The sequence below is a fragment of the Pseudomassariella vexata genome (genome assembly GCF_002105095.1).
Source record: "Pseudomassariella vexata strain CBS 129021 chromosome Unknown BCR38scaffold_10, whole genome shotgun sequence".
Lineage (NCBI taxonomy): Eukaryota > Fungi > Ascomycota > Sordariomycetes > Amphisphaeriales > Pseudomassariaceae > Pseudomassariella > Pseudomassariella vexata.
Window position 1 is genome coordinate 1,830,173 of NW_024467965.1, and position 16,021 is coordinate 1,846,193.

At 48.8% G+C, this 16,021-nt stretch overlaps 5 protein-coding genes across 5 annotated transcripts; 3 read left to right on the forward strand and 2 right to left on the reverse strand.

Annotated features, from left to right (window-relative positions):
* Positions 1-26: 26 nt before the first annotated feature.
* On the reverse strand, positions 27-2,559 carry BCR38DRAFT_440930 (amino acid transporter-like protein). The gene is made up of 3 exons (XM_040860742.1): positions 1,332-2,559; positions 922-1,245; positions 27-828 (listed from the first exon to the last, which is right to left on the reverse strand). The coding sequence occupies exons 1-3, from the start codon at positions 2,234-2,236 to the stop codon at positions 243-245; spliced, it is 1,815 nt and encodes a 604-aa protein (XP_040713785.1). The 5' UTR covers positions 2,237-2,559; the 3' UTR covers positions 27-242.
* Positions 2,560-6,460: 3,901 nt separating this feature from the next.
* Positions 6,461-7,473, forward strand: BCR38DRAFT_459503 (family 16 glycosyl hydrolase; the record flags this gene model as incomplete). The annotated part of the gene is made up of 3 exons (XM_040862294.1): positions 6,461-6,912; positions 6,973-7,399; positions 7,432-7,473. The coding sequence occupies 3 exons, from the start codon at positions 6,461-6,463 to the stop codon at positions 7,471-7,473; spliced, it is 921 nt and encodes a 306-aa protein (XP_040713786.1).
* Positions 7,474-10,883: 3,410 nt separating this feature from the next.
* Positions 10,884-11,901, forward strand: BCR38DRAFT_459504 (CipA protein; the record flags this gene model as incomplete). Its single annotated transcript, XM_040862295.1, has 2 exons — positions 10,884-10,916; positions 10,972-11,901. The coding sequence occupies 2 exons, from the start codon at positions 10,884-10,886 to the stop codon at positions 11,899-11,901; spliced, it is 963 nt and encodes a 320-aa protein (XP_040713787.1).
* A 371-nt stretch (positions 11,902-12,272) lies between these two features.
* Positions 12,273-12,839, forward strand: BCR38DRAFT_487452 (putative necrosis-inducing factor-domain-containing protein; the record flags this gene model as incomplete). The annotated part of the gene is made up of 1 exon (XM_040864157.1): positions 12,273-12,839. The coding sequence occupies one exon, from the start codon at positions 12,273-12,275 to the stop codon at positions 12,837-12,839; it is 567 nt and encodes a 188-aa protein (XP_040713788.1).
* Positions 12,840-13,036: 197 nt separating this feature from the next.
* BCR38DRAFT_459515 (uncharacterized protein) lies at positions 13,037-13,549 on the reverse strand (the record flags this gene model as incomplete). The annotated part of the gene is made up of 2 exons (XM_040862297.1): positions 13,037-13,363; positions 13,457-13,549. 2 exons carry the CDS (start codon positions 13,547-13,549, stop codon positions 13,037-13,039), a joined length of 420 nt encoding a protein of 139 aa, XP_040713789.1.
* Between the last annotated feature and the right edge of the window lie 2,472 nt (positions 13,550-16,021).

Sequence of the window (16,021 nt, forward strand, 5' to 3'; positions counted from 1 at the left end):
TGATATGACACAATTGCATATCGTTCCTTGATGACGGATAACCTTACGCCGACGAAAACAGTCAAGATGCAAAAAGCTAGCTGCGCATTCCCTGTCTCCAATCGAAAACAATTACCAAAACCAGAACCTGAAGCTCGTTCGGCACAGGATCCCCGAGTGGTGGTAACCCTGGTTGTGTCAAATCTGTCAAGTGTTACTGTAGCTTTCCCCTCACCAACAATATTTGTGTTCCAACCGTCCTGCTAGCCCGTTGGTGACTTGCAAGAGAAGCTAGTGGTAATCCCACTATCATACGCAGTCATCAAACTCTCCACCGAACTATAGACCCCCAAGCCCGTCGTGGCAAGCGCGCCCAGCATGTACAAAAAGTTGAAAATATGAAATAAGGGCTTCTTCATAAACCCTCTCACCAATCTCCTTACCCCGGTATCCTTATAGCTACACGTCCCCGTCACCGGATCGAAGCTTTCCTCGTCCTCAATCATAGCATCACTACGCACCCAGAAACCCAGGGCCACGGCAGCGGGGAAGGTATACGTAAATGAGAGGATGAACAGCGCGCCGATGAAGCCCGAGACGGCAGTGAAGGCGGGGACGGCGGCGCAGATGATGAAGGCGATGGCCCAGTAGATGGGCGTCATGACAGCCCACCAGATCTTACCCCTTTTATCCGTTAGGGGTGGGAAGCCGAGGAGCTCCTGGAAGACCTCGATGTAGACGACTTTCAGGCCGATATTGCCGTATAGCGCTGCAGCGATCCAGCCTGTGATGAGGAACATGATGTTGCCAGCGGTTTGGTACCTGAATAGGACCATGCCTTGGTGGACGCTTTACTGGTTGTTAGTATTCAACCACTATCACCTATTTATCTTCTTTCGTCGTATGTCCTGTCTTGCAAATACAGGGAAAGGATGCACTGACGGATTGTAAGTATACTGCCCCTGGAAAGAGTAAATAAAAATGCCGAAGAATATATAAACGCAGTAGATGAAGACCTGGGCGATAAGCAGACCCTTCCAGAAGTCGAGGGGATGCCGCATCTCGGCCATGAACGAGGCGAACAACAAGGCGCCGCCGTACGCATACACAGCTTGGTTGAGACCGTTGATAGTGGCCATGAAACCGATACCGCCGCTCGTGATGGGAGGCGTGCCGGCATAGGTGGTGATAGGCATGTCGTTGACCAGGCCGAAGGAAGCTTCGACGGCTTTGTAGTTGGGAGGATTGTTGGCGTCCACGCCCATACTACAGTTTTGATACGTCAGCAGTTATGGGTGGGATGGCAAGGCGTACTCGTTAGGACATGGGAAAACAAGGCATGAAGCACGTACCAGATGAAGAGGACCGTAACGTTGATCCAAACACTAACATTAGCCAACCACCCAAACCGCTGCAAGGTCCTGATCTGTCCCAGTATGAAACCCCCCAGGGTGAAAATAAGCAAGCAAACAATAAAGCAGACCCCATTTCCGTCAAGATACCCCGACCCAACACTAATCTGCGAAAGCCCCTGCCCATTCGTCAAGATTAGCGCGGAAACAGTCAACAGTTGCTGCAGTGCCTGGCCAATATTTATAAAATGGCGCGCCCCCGGCCCAAACAGGCGGTAGAAATAGTCGCCATAGCTGCGCAGCGGGTAGCGGTCCGAATCGAGCGCCAGGAACGCCTTCCACAGAATCCAGCCTGAGTACCACGCAAAAACGGCAAAGGTGGTGAAGAGTGCCACACCGGGGCCGTAGCCCATCTGCGCAAAGGCCCAGGGGATCGCGGTTGGGCCGAGGATGTCCGTGGTGATCAGGTAGAAGATAGTGCCCCAGCTTGCGGTGCGGAAGGCGCGGCTTGCGTTATATTGCTCCGCGTCGGTGACGCCGTATCTGGCAAGTCCGTTGGCAGCTGGACGTGTTTTCTCATTGTCCCCTGCCTTTTCCCCGGTGGTTGGGGTAGCGCCGGGCTCGTTAGTGGTGGCGATCTTCTTTTCATTCTTCAATGATGAGAAGCGATCTGTGAGTAGGCGCTTGAAGCTGAGAGGGGGTCGATTCTGGAGAAACTTTGCGTTTTCCTCACGCTCCTTCTCGCGCGTCAGGGCGGCGTAGTACAGATATTCCTCGAATTGGACGACGCGTCCGGCCTTGATGCGCTCCAGCTGGGTGGCATCGTGGGCGATGTGGCCTACAACCTCTAAGTCACGAGGATCGCCACCCTGGATGGCGAGGTTGGCTGCTGGAACTACGCTCATTGGGACAGTGTGGATGTCAATGACCCAAAAACGGATAATTGGCAATTTCCCTGGCAGCGGGGGTTTCTTCGAGTCGAGAGAGCAGAAAACGCGACAATGGTTCCTGTAACACACGACTCGCAGGTCCGCCTTTGACTTTTATCATAGACTTTTATCTCGCATGTGTAGATAATGGACGTGGTACATAGCCACGACCGGGTGGTTGCACCCTGCCAATCTCAGGTAAATCTCTTGGCGATCGAAATTGATAAAGCTTGCTTGCCATTGTCTGTACTCGTTTCTTCCATTATTGCAAAATAGTTCGGCTGATATAGATACTCGAGGATTGCGCCTTCCTGTCTGGGAAAGGCCATCGGATAAGAATTTCAACATGTGCTGGTGATTTGTCTTAGCGCCCCTCGCCTGCAATGGCCTTCCCCTCTCCCCCTACTTTCCCATCTCGTCGGATACAGATTATGCCGGATTCTTCAACGACGCTTACATGACAATTTCCTGCGTTTTGGAGAGTGCAATTGCGTCATAACTTGCGATTGGTCACGCAAATGTATTGATTGATACAAAATTTGGCAGGGGTTTTGTTGTATTGATAGCAGAAGTCGTGCGACAGGATGGTGGCATGCGGTACATGATAACGATTGGTTGGACTACCGTCCATCTTCTGCCATAACACGTCGATGAAACACATGATAATGGCATATCATGCCAACGAGAGACGGATTCTTAGTGTAACCTGACGAGGACAAAATATCGTCACTTCGGAACATGGGGCTGGATACAGATGATTGTGCGACATAGTTGGGACTAGAACAAGGTATGAGTTGATTGAACCGTCAGCATATTTGTCCATCTGGGCAAGCTGTTCAGGATAATTTGTAACCATCGGCCATGGGTTGCGCTGTAGTGACGTAGGCACAGGCCTTCGGGTAGGGTAATTTCGGATGAAATATGTAATGAGTCTGTTTCTGGAAGGATTCGTTGAAGTCTGAGGGCGCACTCTTGATAAGAAGAGGTGCAGAGGAGAACAGCAGAAAACAAGAGAGCAAGACAACCAAAGAGAAAGGAGTTCTTCTATTTTCATGTTGTTCGTACTGATTTGTGCTTGTTGAGTCTATTATTCGTGCCTGTCGAGGTACTTCTGTTATTCAAGTTGATTAGTTCAAGCCTGTTGAGGCCTTTCTATTGATCTGATCAGAGCGATGAGTCTCTTGATGTTTCTTCTTGTGTTGCATACCCCAGGCACACAGCCTGTGTGCTGGGTGCAGCGCTTGGGCCAATTGCCCATAGAAAGGCCTGCCGTAACTACAGCTTTTGGGACTTAGTCCCATCATCATCACCAATACAACGCTCTTGCCTGTATTGCCCACATGTTGTTATCTGCCCGGACAACAGATCTTATAGAGGATCCTCTTATCCGTCTCTTCTTAACCACCTTAACCAGCGGGCATTCTGCCCGTCGTCAATAGTAGGGCTTCCAGCGTCTAGAATAATATTAATGACGTGAAGTGATGCAGAGCAGTCAACTGCAGAGAGACCTTTGCACGAGAACTCCTGGCCGCTAAAATGTCTCGGACAAGTCTGAACGTCTTCCTCCAAACAAGTTCTTGGTGGGACAAATTGACAAGCGTTCTCTATACACAGGATACCGATTTCATTATTTCAGCGCTGCGTAGGGCACTTGAACATGTCATCACGATGATAAGCTCGCGTCTAAGGTAATGCACCATGACGACGAGGCCATATCCTTCACTTCTCTATCCATTAGCAGAAGCCGACCCATATTTTCTATCTCAGCCACAACATATAATCTACCAGTCCAATAAGCAATTGACCATGTGCAGATGAAAGCTGATCTTGTTCTTTGGCCAGGCCGGGGAGCATCGTGGTACGGCATCGCGACTACGAGGTTAATACGAATGTGAATATCATGGGCTTTGAACCAGACAACTCCAGAAACACCTTGTGGGAATTAACTTGGCAACTGGCATCTGTCATGATGAGAGTCATGCAGTCTTATTCATGATTTTATGCAGATGCAGCTGCATTGAGAAGTTCTGAGCGCTGCGGGTATGTGATGGGATGATTCATCAGGGCTACGAACACACAAGGAATTCCCCTTGTAGCGACCAGCGCGATACGACCCGGATGACAGTCAAAACGTGTCATGGATGTGTATCGTGGGACAGAGACAACTCAACATCCTAGGACTTTTCGTCACAGGTAAGGGCTTCTGGAAAATGTTTCAGAGCTGACGAACAAGGAAGATCAATTTAAATGCCGCAACTTGCCAGATATACAGGCATGAGCTCTTCGTGTTATGCGGAGGTTAGCCGCCATTTAGGATCAACGTTTCATCTCCAAGGGCTTGGCGATACGAACTTAGCAAGCTATAAAAGGATAGACACAAAGGGAGACATGGTGATTTATGCACTAGTAGCGCAGAAATTTCACATGGCTCTTGCGGAAATGGACTACAACCACGTCTGTGAGCTGTAATAATGTATCAAACATCTAGCTGAGAAACACACATCTGGGGGTAATGCTGTCTCTATTTTACTGCATACCCGAAAAGACCTAACGGTAACGGAAGTCTGACAGGACTCACTGGATTGATACACCCTTGCTAAATTGTGCTATGCCGGACAAAAGGTCTTCGAAGCACAGGCGAGATCTTCGAACTGGGTTCTTTCTTGGCCACACTTCATCAAAGCGCAGATATGCCAACGGGTACTGGGAGATCACGGAGAAACCGGCAGGGCCAACTGCCCGTAGATAACCCTTCCGTGGCAAGGATTTATGGGTTATAACTCTGTACAGGGGCCAATATAGGTCCCCATTTATTAGCAATGGTAAGCAACAACGTCCCAAACAAGCGAGTTCCAAGGCGGCTTTACTTGTGAACTAGATCGCCAAGGCTATAACCATGCGTTGACTATAGAATTCCTAGTTGATAAGACGAACGTCATAACCTTATTGGCACTTGGAGCATTACCAAACCCAGCATAGTAGGTTACCAGATCGGGTGAGACCCGCACGACGGCAAGTGGACCAGGTCCACTCCAGGAACAACTTCTTTATGAGAAACAAAGTCGGTGTATTTTGAGGAACTCCAGGGCCCTCCCATGTACTCTGACAGTTCTTGGCATCTAAGCCGGTGGTCGCTTGCAGACTTTGGAAGGGCTACCCGTTGCATGATGATCTCCAGTTTGACGGGCATGGTTCGATGACCGTCTAGCCTCGTCTGGTGTTTATTGATTTGAGTGTTTATTGGATCCAATTTTGGATTGAATAGTTCTAGTGGTTTCAATAAAGCCGTTGATATGATCACTTAGCATGGACGTTTCGAGGTGCCAAAATAACTTCTGGTTACATTTTGGTTGGGATTTTGTGACTACTCCAAGAACCCCTGTAATTGTGGTGGGAAGCAGATTTATAGACCTTTTAAAAGAAATAAGGTTGACTTGGTAGAATTTACAGTTATATCAACTTTAAGGGTAGATGCATTGAGAACGTATGATGTACCGCTGGGACACTATTGCACACAATAGCATACAAACAGAGATATCCATCGCTTTCCAAGGCTTAGAGGAGTCACTCGGAAATGAGTTTGTTACCCAGGTACTAGTTTAGTACCAAGTCTGCGAAGAGCATTTGGCATACAGCATGGGATTTACAACCAGCAGCTATTACTTGCAGTCGACATTATTTTTAGAGTTCTGGTGCAAAATGAAATAGCATAAAATATTATTACCAGGAATGTGGCATTCCAAGATCAGATTCCCATGTCATGTTGTTTCACTAACTTAGGTTAAGTCGTGAAAACCGGGCCGCTGACTCGTGAACTAGGATCCCACTTGATGTCCTCTTTGGTCCATCTATACGATGACATTCCACTGGGGTCGCCTCCGACCAAAGCATCGAGGAGGAGCGGCACCAAGGGAAACAATGTACCTGAGAGCAGCGATGATGACCTCACAACTTCTATAATGGGCACCTTGATCAGGACTCAATCAAGTATATAAACTATGGCGTCTATTGCCTTCGATATCATGATCTTTATTGAGTCACCATAGGTTCAGTTCTAGACTGACTAATCCTTTCTTTCGAAATATACGTTCTCTTCTTCATTCTTTCTTCTTTTGCAAGTCAGTACATTAAGTCGGTGTTATCCTGCATGGGCAATCGCATTGAAAATGGAGCAACTTGCTAACATGGAAACCAGAGAAAATGGGCCTGCCCAAGGTTATTTCCCTTCTGGCGCTTTTTTCGTCCGCCATTCGAGCAGCAGTTCCCTCCATCGAGGGGTTCACTATTACATGGAGTGATGACTTCACCGGCGCCGCCGGAAGTCTGCCAGACAGCGCCAACTGGCTCGTCGACACTGGCACCAGTTACCCTGGTGGTGCTTCGAACTGGGGGACTGGTGAGATCCAAACCTTCACCAGCAACCCGGAGAACATCCAGCAGGACGGCAATGGTGTCCTTAAAATCACGGCCATCAAGGACGAGGCCGGGGGTTGGACCTCGGCCCGTATCGAGACGCAGCGCACCGACTTCCTGGCCCAGCCTGGAAGCAAGATGCGCATCCAGGCCAGCCTGAACCTACCTCAGGTTGAACAGCCCATCGGTTATTGGCCGGCGTTCTGGACTTTGGGGGCTCCCTTCAGGGGCAACTATCTGTAAGGCGTCCAAATTCTACAAAAAAACAACTTTCATTTCCACTAAGACTCTGTCACCAGAAACTGGCCAAGTATTGGCGAGTTCGACATCATGGAAAACGTCAACGGCATCGACGAGGTCTTCGGCACCCTGCACTGCGGCTCCAACCCCGGTGGCCCCTGCAACGAGACGACAGGAATCAGCGGCAAGCAAAAAGGCTGTCCCGGGTCAATCTGCCAGGGCAATTTCCACACCTATACATTTGAGGTCGACCGTACTCAGACCTCTGCCGAATTCCTGCGCTGGTACGTCGACGACGTCCAGTTCTTCGAGCTTGCCGCCTCCGACGTCGAGGCGGAGGCCTGGAACCAGACTGTTCACGAGCCGCATTTCCTGCTCATGAATTTGGCTATCGGTGGATCTTTCCCCAACAAGGAATTTGGGGCTGATGCTACACCATTGGAGGATACTACCTCGGGTGGGGTTTATCAGGCAGAATACGTTGCGGTGTACTATTCTGGGTCTAACAGCACCACTAGTCCTGTTGCGTTGCGAGAGGGAAAGCTCGAGAGACGGTTTAAGGGGCTGCACTCGAATAAGATACGCGTTAGGGATGGCGGCCACGATCGGGGTGATTTGACATTTAGTCGTGGTAGTGGCTTTGGTCGTGGCTGACGCGTGTAAGTGATTCTTTTCTTTTTGCTATGCAACGGTCAGTCATACACAACGTCTAGGGATATGTAGTTTTGTAGGTTAATCTACAATTTGCGTGGAAATTATGGGGTTTATTGTGCATACAAGGCCAAACGCTTCTGCGTAATGTTAGTGATGCCTTTCTCTACCTTTGATTTACTGAGGTTAGCCAATCTAGCTCGAGAGCCTCCCTCACTCCGACCTTAGCAATTCCGGATTCCAGAGCATCACGGGATGGATGCTGTGGTATCTCTAATGCATGTCCAAGCTGTGTACCTGAAACCTCCCACCAGCAATCATACTCCAGCCAATCTCCTCGGAGCATAATGTTCCTAACAAGGGGTTGAAGCCTTTCCAAGGATTTCCTGTGAGTCCACGCCAGGCCCCCGAATGAGAGCACATTCATCAAAATAGTCCAGCGACATTCAGGGCCCCATAAGTCTGACCACCAGCGTAGTCGTACTGCAAGGACCCGCCATACGTCAGATTTGAATAGCCCATTTGCGAGTTGTTGTTCAACCTAGTGACCAAGTACCCGCTATTGTCTCTCCCTGACCCCGTGTCGCCGGTTATTAGGCCTCCATTCGACTGCTGCCGACTACGTTGCTGGTGCCGCTGCGGCTGTTGGCTCTGAGTGCTGAGGGTCGTACGTCTTGAGAAGTCGGGCCCATCTTCGCCAAAATAGAGGTACTGCGATGGTGTGTACGCCTGTTCGGCTGAGGACCGATGTTGGGATGATTGATTCGCGACATTTGATGACTTCCTTCGTCCGGTGGACGGTGCTGTGGTTGAATTCTTTTCCCAGGTATTATCAATGCTGCGGTGCTGCGAAAGGCGTTCTGACCTTTGTGCCACGCTTTGTCGCGGAGATATGGTCGGGCTGGCTTGCTCTGTGACCTTTTCAAATTGCTTCGTTGATCTGCTAGAGCAGCAGGAAAACGACTCCAATAATTGATGAATCATGAAGGGGCCGGCTGAAAATTTCGAAACTTTTATGAGCAAAATGCTGATGCGAAGGCTTTCTGAAATGCCGAGCTCTAATCCGTGTGGTAAGAAACTTGTGGTTTTGGGATTACAAGGGATCTGATGGAAGACAGACTGAATTTAGGTGAGTGATGGCGAGAATGTAGGCATTGCAACCCGCCTGCATCGGCAGCGAGAACTTAGTACTTATGCGCGTGTGGATTGAAACCCTGTGATGATGCTGTGTGCCTTCAGTGCGCCTTCCACAGTTGGACTACCAATATGTGGCGATGCTGATGTTTCATGCAGTTGAGCATGAATGTTCGGGAGGGCACGATAGAATCAACACAGCCACGATGCGGACCATCCCTTGAAATCACAACGCTAGATTCCATTTCAAATAATTCAGTACTGGATCAATATATAATACCAAAGGAGCCCATGCTTGGCGAAAACACTGTGCACTGCTGTTGCGTGTGAAATGCCCCCATCAGAATTTGATGTGATGATCGTTATGCGCATACTGATCGGTTTCGATTACGCATTCATGGCCGTCCTGACGGGAGTCTCGAATTGACTGCTGCGATATTTGGTCTTTTCCACACGTCCGAACATCAGTTTGATAGACAGACTCAGCAAGACGTAGTGGGGATAACTGGAGGACTTGCATCCTCGTTCGTATTCGCCGTATGGAGGCTCAATCCAAGAACCCAAACCTCCAGATATCCGGAGCTCGGTGCAATGATGAATCTCTTCATGCTCCTGGAGAAAACTTGTGATTATGGAAGAATATGTGAAACCGGACGAGGACAAATGCGTATCCCGTATAAGAGGAACCAAGTGGTCCACGTGCTCAAGTGAAAAGAACGGCGCAAGATGTCATAAAACTTCGTGTGGAATGATCCATAGTATAATCCCAAAGCGAGATATCGCATGATGGCGCCCCGAGAGGGCCAAGCTGGTTTTGACCCAGACCGCCCCATCACGCTTATTATACTAGGAATGAAGCATCCGCATAAATCTGTTCCGCTCGATAAAGGGTTTGACGCTATTGAAATTTGCGCAATAGTCCTCCATGACTGGTATCAGCCCCACCACGGGCGGCAGAGTGAGACCGTCTCCCGCTGATAAATTTGCAACAGAGGAAGGTTTTGGAGCATACGAAGAAAGTGTCTGCAGCTTGGACTCAATTTCACAAAGACGACTCTGCACATTGAATGAGGACTGTGTATCTGGGCATGCTTAATCGCCCGTCGTCGTAGTAAAATGTATGGGGTGTATGCACATTGGAACTTGCAAACGACACAATGTGAGCATGAAGGTTTATTTGCGTCGTACTGATCTTCTTGATATGGCATGAGTCGCAAGCCTGTCGATATACATTACCTACGCATGCCTGGCATTGAAGTAAGCTGTTTGGCCAGAAATTGTGTACCTTCGCTTCTCGAGACCCTGTGGTCTATTCTTGGATATCGTCTCGTGTCAATCAAGTGACCACAGGCTGTATTCGCACACAAGTAGTAAGCTCTAATCTAGTTTGGGGTCTAGGAGATTAGTAAGTACCCGGCCTGCTCGGGGATAAGCAGGTCTGCGGACCTTTCACAAGAGCCGGATATAAGTATGCCAATAGAGGAAACCGCCTACATCTTGGCCAAGCGCTTGCCCACTTAAGGCGAATGTAACTCCACTTGACACCGATCTCGCTTCTACCGTGACGTATAATGCTCAGTAACCATGACACTCGATACAACAGCCATGGATCACGTAGAGTCGGCGTTATCTCAATATACAAGGAGATACGAATGTTAAGACCGGACCTGCGGATACATCCTAATACCGACCGCATTAGAATTCTTACCATTGGCACAGCACTCAAAGCAAGGATCGGCTAATTCGTACAGAGGTTCACCTTAAAGCAAGATCCATCTGACTTGGTAGGCTCCTCGGTGTTCGGCCTCAGTACAAGAGCCATTGATCCCGTAGAGGCGGCATCATCTCAATATACGAGGAGATATGAATATCAATACCAGACCTGCGGATAAATTCTTACACCGACCGCGTTGGAGTTCTTACCAATGTTACAGTACTTATATCTGAGTTAGTGGGCTGCTCGGTGTTCGGCTTCGGGCCAATAGCGGCGTCATCTCAATATATCAAGGGGATATGAACGTCAAAACCGTACCTGCGGATAGATATAAAAGCCCTGGGGATTTCAATGCCAAGTTGTCGTTTGCAAATTGATCAACAACTTTCCTTCCAGCACCAAAATTCAATAACCAGAAGATCGGCACTCGAAACTCAAACACACATACTGTTCCCCCAGATTTGAATCAACATGGCACATATCAAGAAAGTTGCGATCGTAGGCGTAAGTCCTCCCCTAAGTATCCACCACCAACTCCCTCTTGACTAACAGCTACTAGGCAACCGGCACAGTCGGATCCCATATCATCCAGGAACTTCTCAACGGCGGTAAACACGAAGTAACTGCCATCACCCGCGAAGACAGCAAGGCCGAGATCCCCTCTGGCGTCAAAGCCGCCAAAGTCAACTACGACGACCATACCTCTCTCGTGTCGGCCCTGGAGGGCCAGGAAGTCCTCATCATCACCATGAATGTCCGCGCACCGCAAGACCAGTCTCTGAAACTTGCCAATGCCGCCGCGGACGCCAACGTTCCCTTCGTCATTCCCAACGACTGGGGCTGCGACATCCAAAACCAGGCGCTGATTGAGAGAATCCCGCTAAAACGCAGTCTCTTCGCCTTGCACCGACACATCGAGGAACTGGGAAAAAGCGCCTGGATTTCGATTGTGGAGAACTTCTGGTACGAGTTCAGTCTCGGTGGGGGCAAGCACCGCTACGGGTTTGATTTCAACGAGCGGTCGGTGACGTTCTTTGATGATGGGAAGATGCCTATCAACACGACCACTTGGCCACAGACGGGGAGGGCGGTGGCGGCGTTGTTGAGTCTCCCCGCGTATCCTAATGGAGATGGTGATAAGCGCGTGACTTTGTCGAGCTACAAGAACAAGGCCGTGTACATCTCGTCTTTCTGCATCAGCCAGAAGGATATGTTCGAGTCGGTGCTACGCGTCACGGCCACTAAGGAGGAGGACTGGAAGATCTCGTACGAGGATTCTGCTAAGCGGTACGAGGAGGCTCAAGAGGAGTTAAAGGCTGGTAGCATTCCAGGATTCATCCGGTCCATGTACACCCCCATATTCTACCCTGATGGATCTGGTTGCTACGAGAAGGACAGGGTATTGGACAACGATGTATTGGGGTTGCCTAAGGAGGACCTGGACGAGTTTACCAAGATTGCTATCAGCAGGAAGGACGTGGTGTATTAGTCGTCGCATCCATTTTAGCAGACATGGACTGCAGCTGTACAGCAAGTCATTAAATAACATGTTTCCTCTGTCCATTTTCTGTTCCAAAGACGATGGAAAATTGATGATATCCCTATACAGTAATCGGGCTGCCCATTTACCAGATGTTTGCTCTATTCACCTTCTAAGCTAAACGGTAACACAACACCAAGTCTCGTTCCGGATATTTGGTCTGCCATCCATCTGGCTGTGGCACCAATTACATCACACACAAGCGAGGCAGCAAACACATTTATTCTAGTAATCCCCCCAGTCCATGTCCGCAGTTCTGGGTATACCGTAGCCTTTGACGTAGGACTAGCCAGTCATCCCCGACATCCAAATTTAACATGATGCCAATCGCAGCTCTAATCCTACTGTGGCCTTTCGCCACCTCCCTAGCCTTTGCCAGTGTCCTTCCTGGCATCAAGGGCACCTTCAACAATCATCACGTCCATCACCCCAACGGAAGCACCATCTCCGTTTACATACGTGACTCCTATCACGTCCCCAAACTCACCAGAAGGAAACGCTTCTATCAAATGTATCACGTCGAGTCCGAATCCTCCAACCTCTGCGGGCCTAGCTCATTCGTCGACGAAACGGCCACCGACTCCGCGCTCGTGAGCGACTGCAGAGCCATCAACGCCGCCTTCGAGAAGGTCCACGGGTATTTCGAGACGGGGGATTACTCCGGAGGGGAGAATAACTTCAACACCCTCGCAGTTGCAGGGAATTGTGTCTTTGGGGTTGCGCGGCGGGATGGACAGGCAGGAAGGGTGGACGTAGGGGATACGGATTTGATTAATTTGGTCAATAATGCAATTGGGGATTTTCAGCGCGATGGGAAGGTTGGGGCGAGGGGCGATATGGAGTGTGGGGTTGTGCCGATGCGGTGGAGGATTTACCCTAGGCCATGAGATATGTAGTGGACAGGAAGTAATTTGACAATTTATGAGCCCAGGAAGCGTAGTGATCTAGGTTCGACTACAGTCCCATGGCTTTCGAAGATGGATAGCGTGTTTGTGTTTTGCTTGAACTGCAGTTGATGACAACGTTCCAGTTGATATTCGCTAACCTTACCGTTCCTTTACAGCAGTATTTGTTCTGAGTATCATTAAGTCTCTACCTTGACTTCCTCTTCCTTCTTGATCTCTTCCCATTCCCTCAGTTCCCTCAAAAACTCCGCTCTCCTCCTCTTATACCCCTCATACGCCCTACATCTCTCCCAAACCTCCCTAAACAGCTTACTCACCTCTTCCTTCTCCTGCTTCCCTTCATGTTCCTCACTCTTCGGTAACTCCTCCCTAATCTCCTTCTTATACTTTCGCCCGCCCGCATGATTTCCATACCGCTTCGCCCGCGTCATGCCCATCTGGATAAACTTCCGCGCCATGTCCATGCCTACGAAATCACCCTGTTCATCGAATTCCAGGAAACGTTGCTAAAGGTCCACGGCGCTCTTTTGTGCTATGGGAACAGTGCGGAACCGTCAGAGGGGCAGGCGGGAGGATTTATAGGGTTCGAAGGTGAGGACGCCTTGTTGGCCGCGTCCGATGCGGTAGATCATCCGGTGAGCATGGGATATTGTTTGGATGACTGGCGTGGAGGGTTTGGGGGATTTGGACATTTTAATATGACGAACAGCTTTCTATTCTCACTCATTATTGAAAAGTATTCTATATCAAGAGAGAATAAATTTTGGGGACTGTTTGGCTGTCTTAGTCCATGATGTCATCGTCTTGAACTCTGTGTCAGTTGGTAGATAGCACAAACATTAGTCTCTTGAAGGAACAGCTTAATTCTTGATACATTTTCTGCCACTACTGAAATAACTTTTGGAGAGCGTCCACGTATATGATTTAGGATATATATTGATACTGATCTACTTTCTGTTGGATGCATGGTGGTTTATGCTGGAGTTATGACATAGTCAAGTCTTCGGTGATTAGGATACTACCTGCGGTTGACTCGCTTGATACTCATTTTGTTTTTCCATGTTTACATATATACTAATCTATTACAGCCTTATCTCGGAGAGAGTGGCTCGTTTCACTCAATGTCATTTGCGCATGTCGACCCTATAGTAGCTAGAATAGTAATGAGATGAAGGCTTCGTGGTCACGCTTCTTTACCACTATCCACAAATCCATTGGATGTGCTTTGAAACAATCTGTGAGGTCCCGCAGGACCCAACTAGATCAGCCAGTTGCACTTATCAGCAACCATGGCACCGTCAAAGATGTGGACCCCGTTTACTGAGACTATGCCCTCCATTCAATAAGCACTCAACACAAGAAGCGATCATGGACTCATTTCCCTTTACCACCCACTCAGGCCGATACATCACCGTGAGACGCCCCTTGAATCCACCACGTAAATATCATACAAAAACCGAAGTCAAGCAAAAGTTGATTCCAGAAGAGACATCCTGCCCCATCTGCAGACTCGACGTATCCACCCCTTTGGAACTTGTCTACCTGCCCTGAAAGCATGCATTCCATCCTGATTACATTGGAGCATGGAGAAACATGTTCAACGATAAGTTCAAAGCCACCTGTCCCTACTGACGCACAGCCCTCTAATACTCAGAGTGCAGCCACAAGCTTTCGGGGCGTCTTCTTGCGGCAGGCTCCCGCATACCTACCAACAAGCTGTATGGGAGGTGCCGCAGCCAATGCACCAACAGAAGATCCGAAACTCACGGCGAAGCCGCGTACCCTTGCGTCCCACCCTTCGACTGGCAAGCGCCACTTCCGCTCCACATGAGGTCTTCTCTGCACCATCTCCATGATGGCATTAAGATTATTATAGCCATCCGAAGTATTGGGTGGGCGGAAAGACCTTTTGGCCTCGACTTTTCATATGTTGAGTTGATTTAATGGGAATAATATGCGCTGTAGGCAGGCAAGGGGTACTTGGGACGAGTTGATGTAATAGAGTCAATAAAGAGATGTTACATCTAAAGCTCGACACGACAGCCTTGGCTTTATTAGATTAGGGCTACAGTCCTCGTACCATTGGGCATTTCAACATTACGAAACAGCAAAATACACACTAGTTTAAACTTCTTCCATGCTTCTTGTTTATCGATACAATTACCGATGGAATATCGGTTAAGATCAACCCGTTAACTACATCGCCTGATCACCACTAAAAATAATTCATCGAAGATTTGTACTCCATGGCAATTCGAGAAGTATCAAAAATCATCCAGACACCAATTTTGAGGTACTAACGTCGATACCGCTCGTTCCGGACGACATGAGAACCATTAGGAATAACTTTATAGATGCTGATGTCGAGACGCCGGGTCCATGGCACCGATGGGGAGACGGTGTGGAGCCGAGGCGGGGCTTGTGGATCATAGAGTATTGCGGGAGATCGTGGGATATCGTGGTGCCCGAGGGATCGGGCATTGTAGTTCCGAATAAGGTGGGGGGAGATTGGTCTTGGAGGAAGAAGAGAAGGTTAGAGATCAAAATAAACCATCGGCGCATACCTACCTATGACCACTAATGACTACACGATATTCAACGGTGGGAACGCCTGTTTCTCCCCTTCACTCTGTACTATTACCTTGCGGCTTGCCGTGCCTGACAGCCGGGTTGTGAAAGTAAGAAGACACAGAAAGCACAGGAAGGCTCTGGCTTAGCCGGGTTCCAACAACAGCAATGTGAGAAAATGCACGTCTTTTTGCTAGGAAATCAATCTAAGACTAATGTTGAGTTGGCTACTATTTCTCCTGCTGCATTATAATTATGTGATATTTCAACACCATAAGAGTCAATGATAGGCGATGGAAAAATACGTAGTCAAATGGCCAAAACACTTTAAGAATAAATAAGTCTTGAGCCATTCAGGTTGCATGATCAACAGGGGATGGTGGGGAGTAGCATCTTACAGACAGAGGGGGATTGTCCAGTGTACCCAGTTAGAAGGTAATCACAGTTCCAAAAATTGGCGTTGGCAAAACTACACACCACAGAGACGAAAGAGGAACAATGTTGTTGCGGCTTCGCGAGATTCTTGACAGTTGCAACTAACAACATCCAGGGCCAGTAATGTCCGACTCTGTTTGCGAAGTGATCTCAAATAGTGG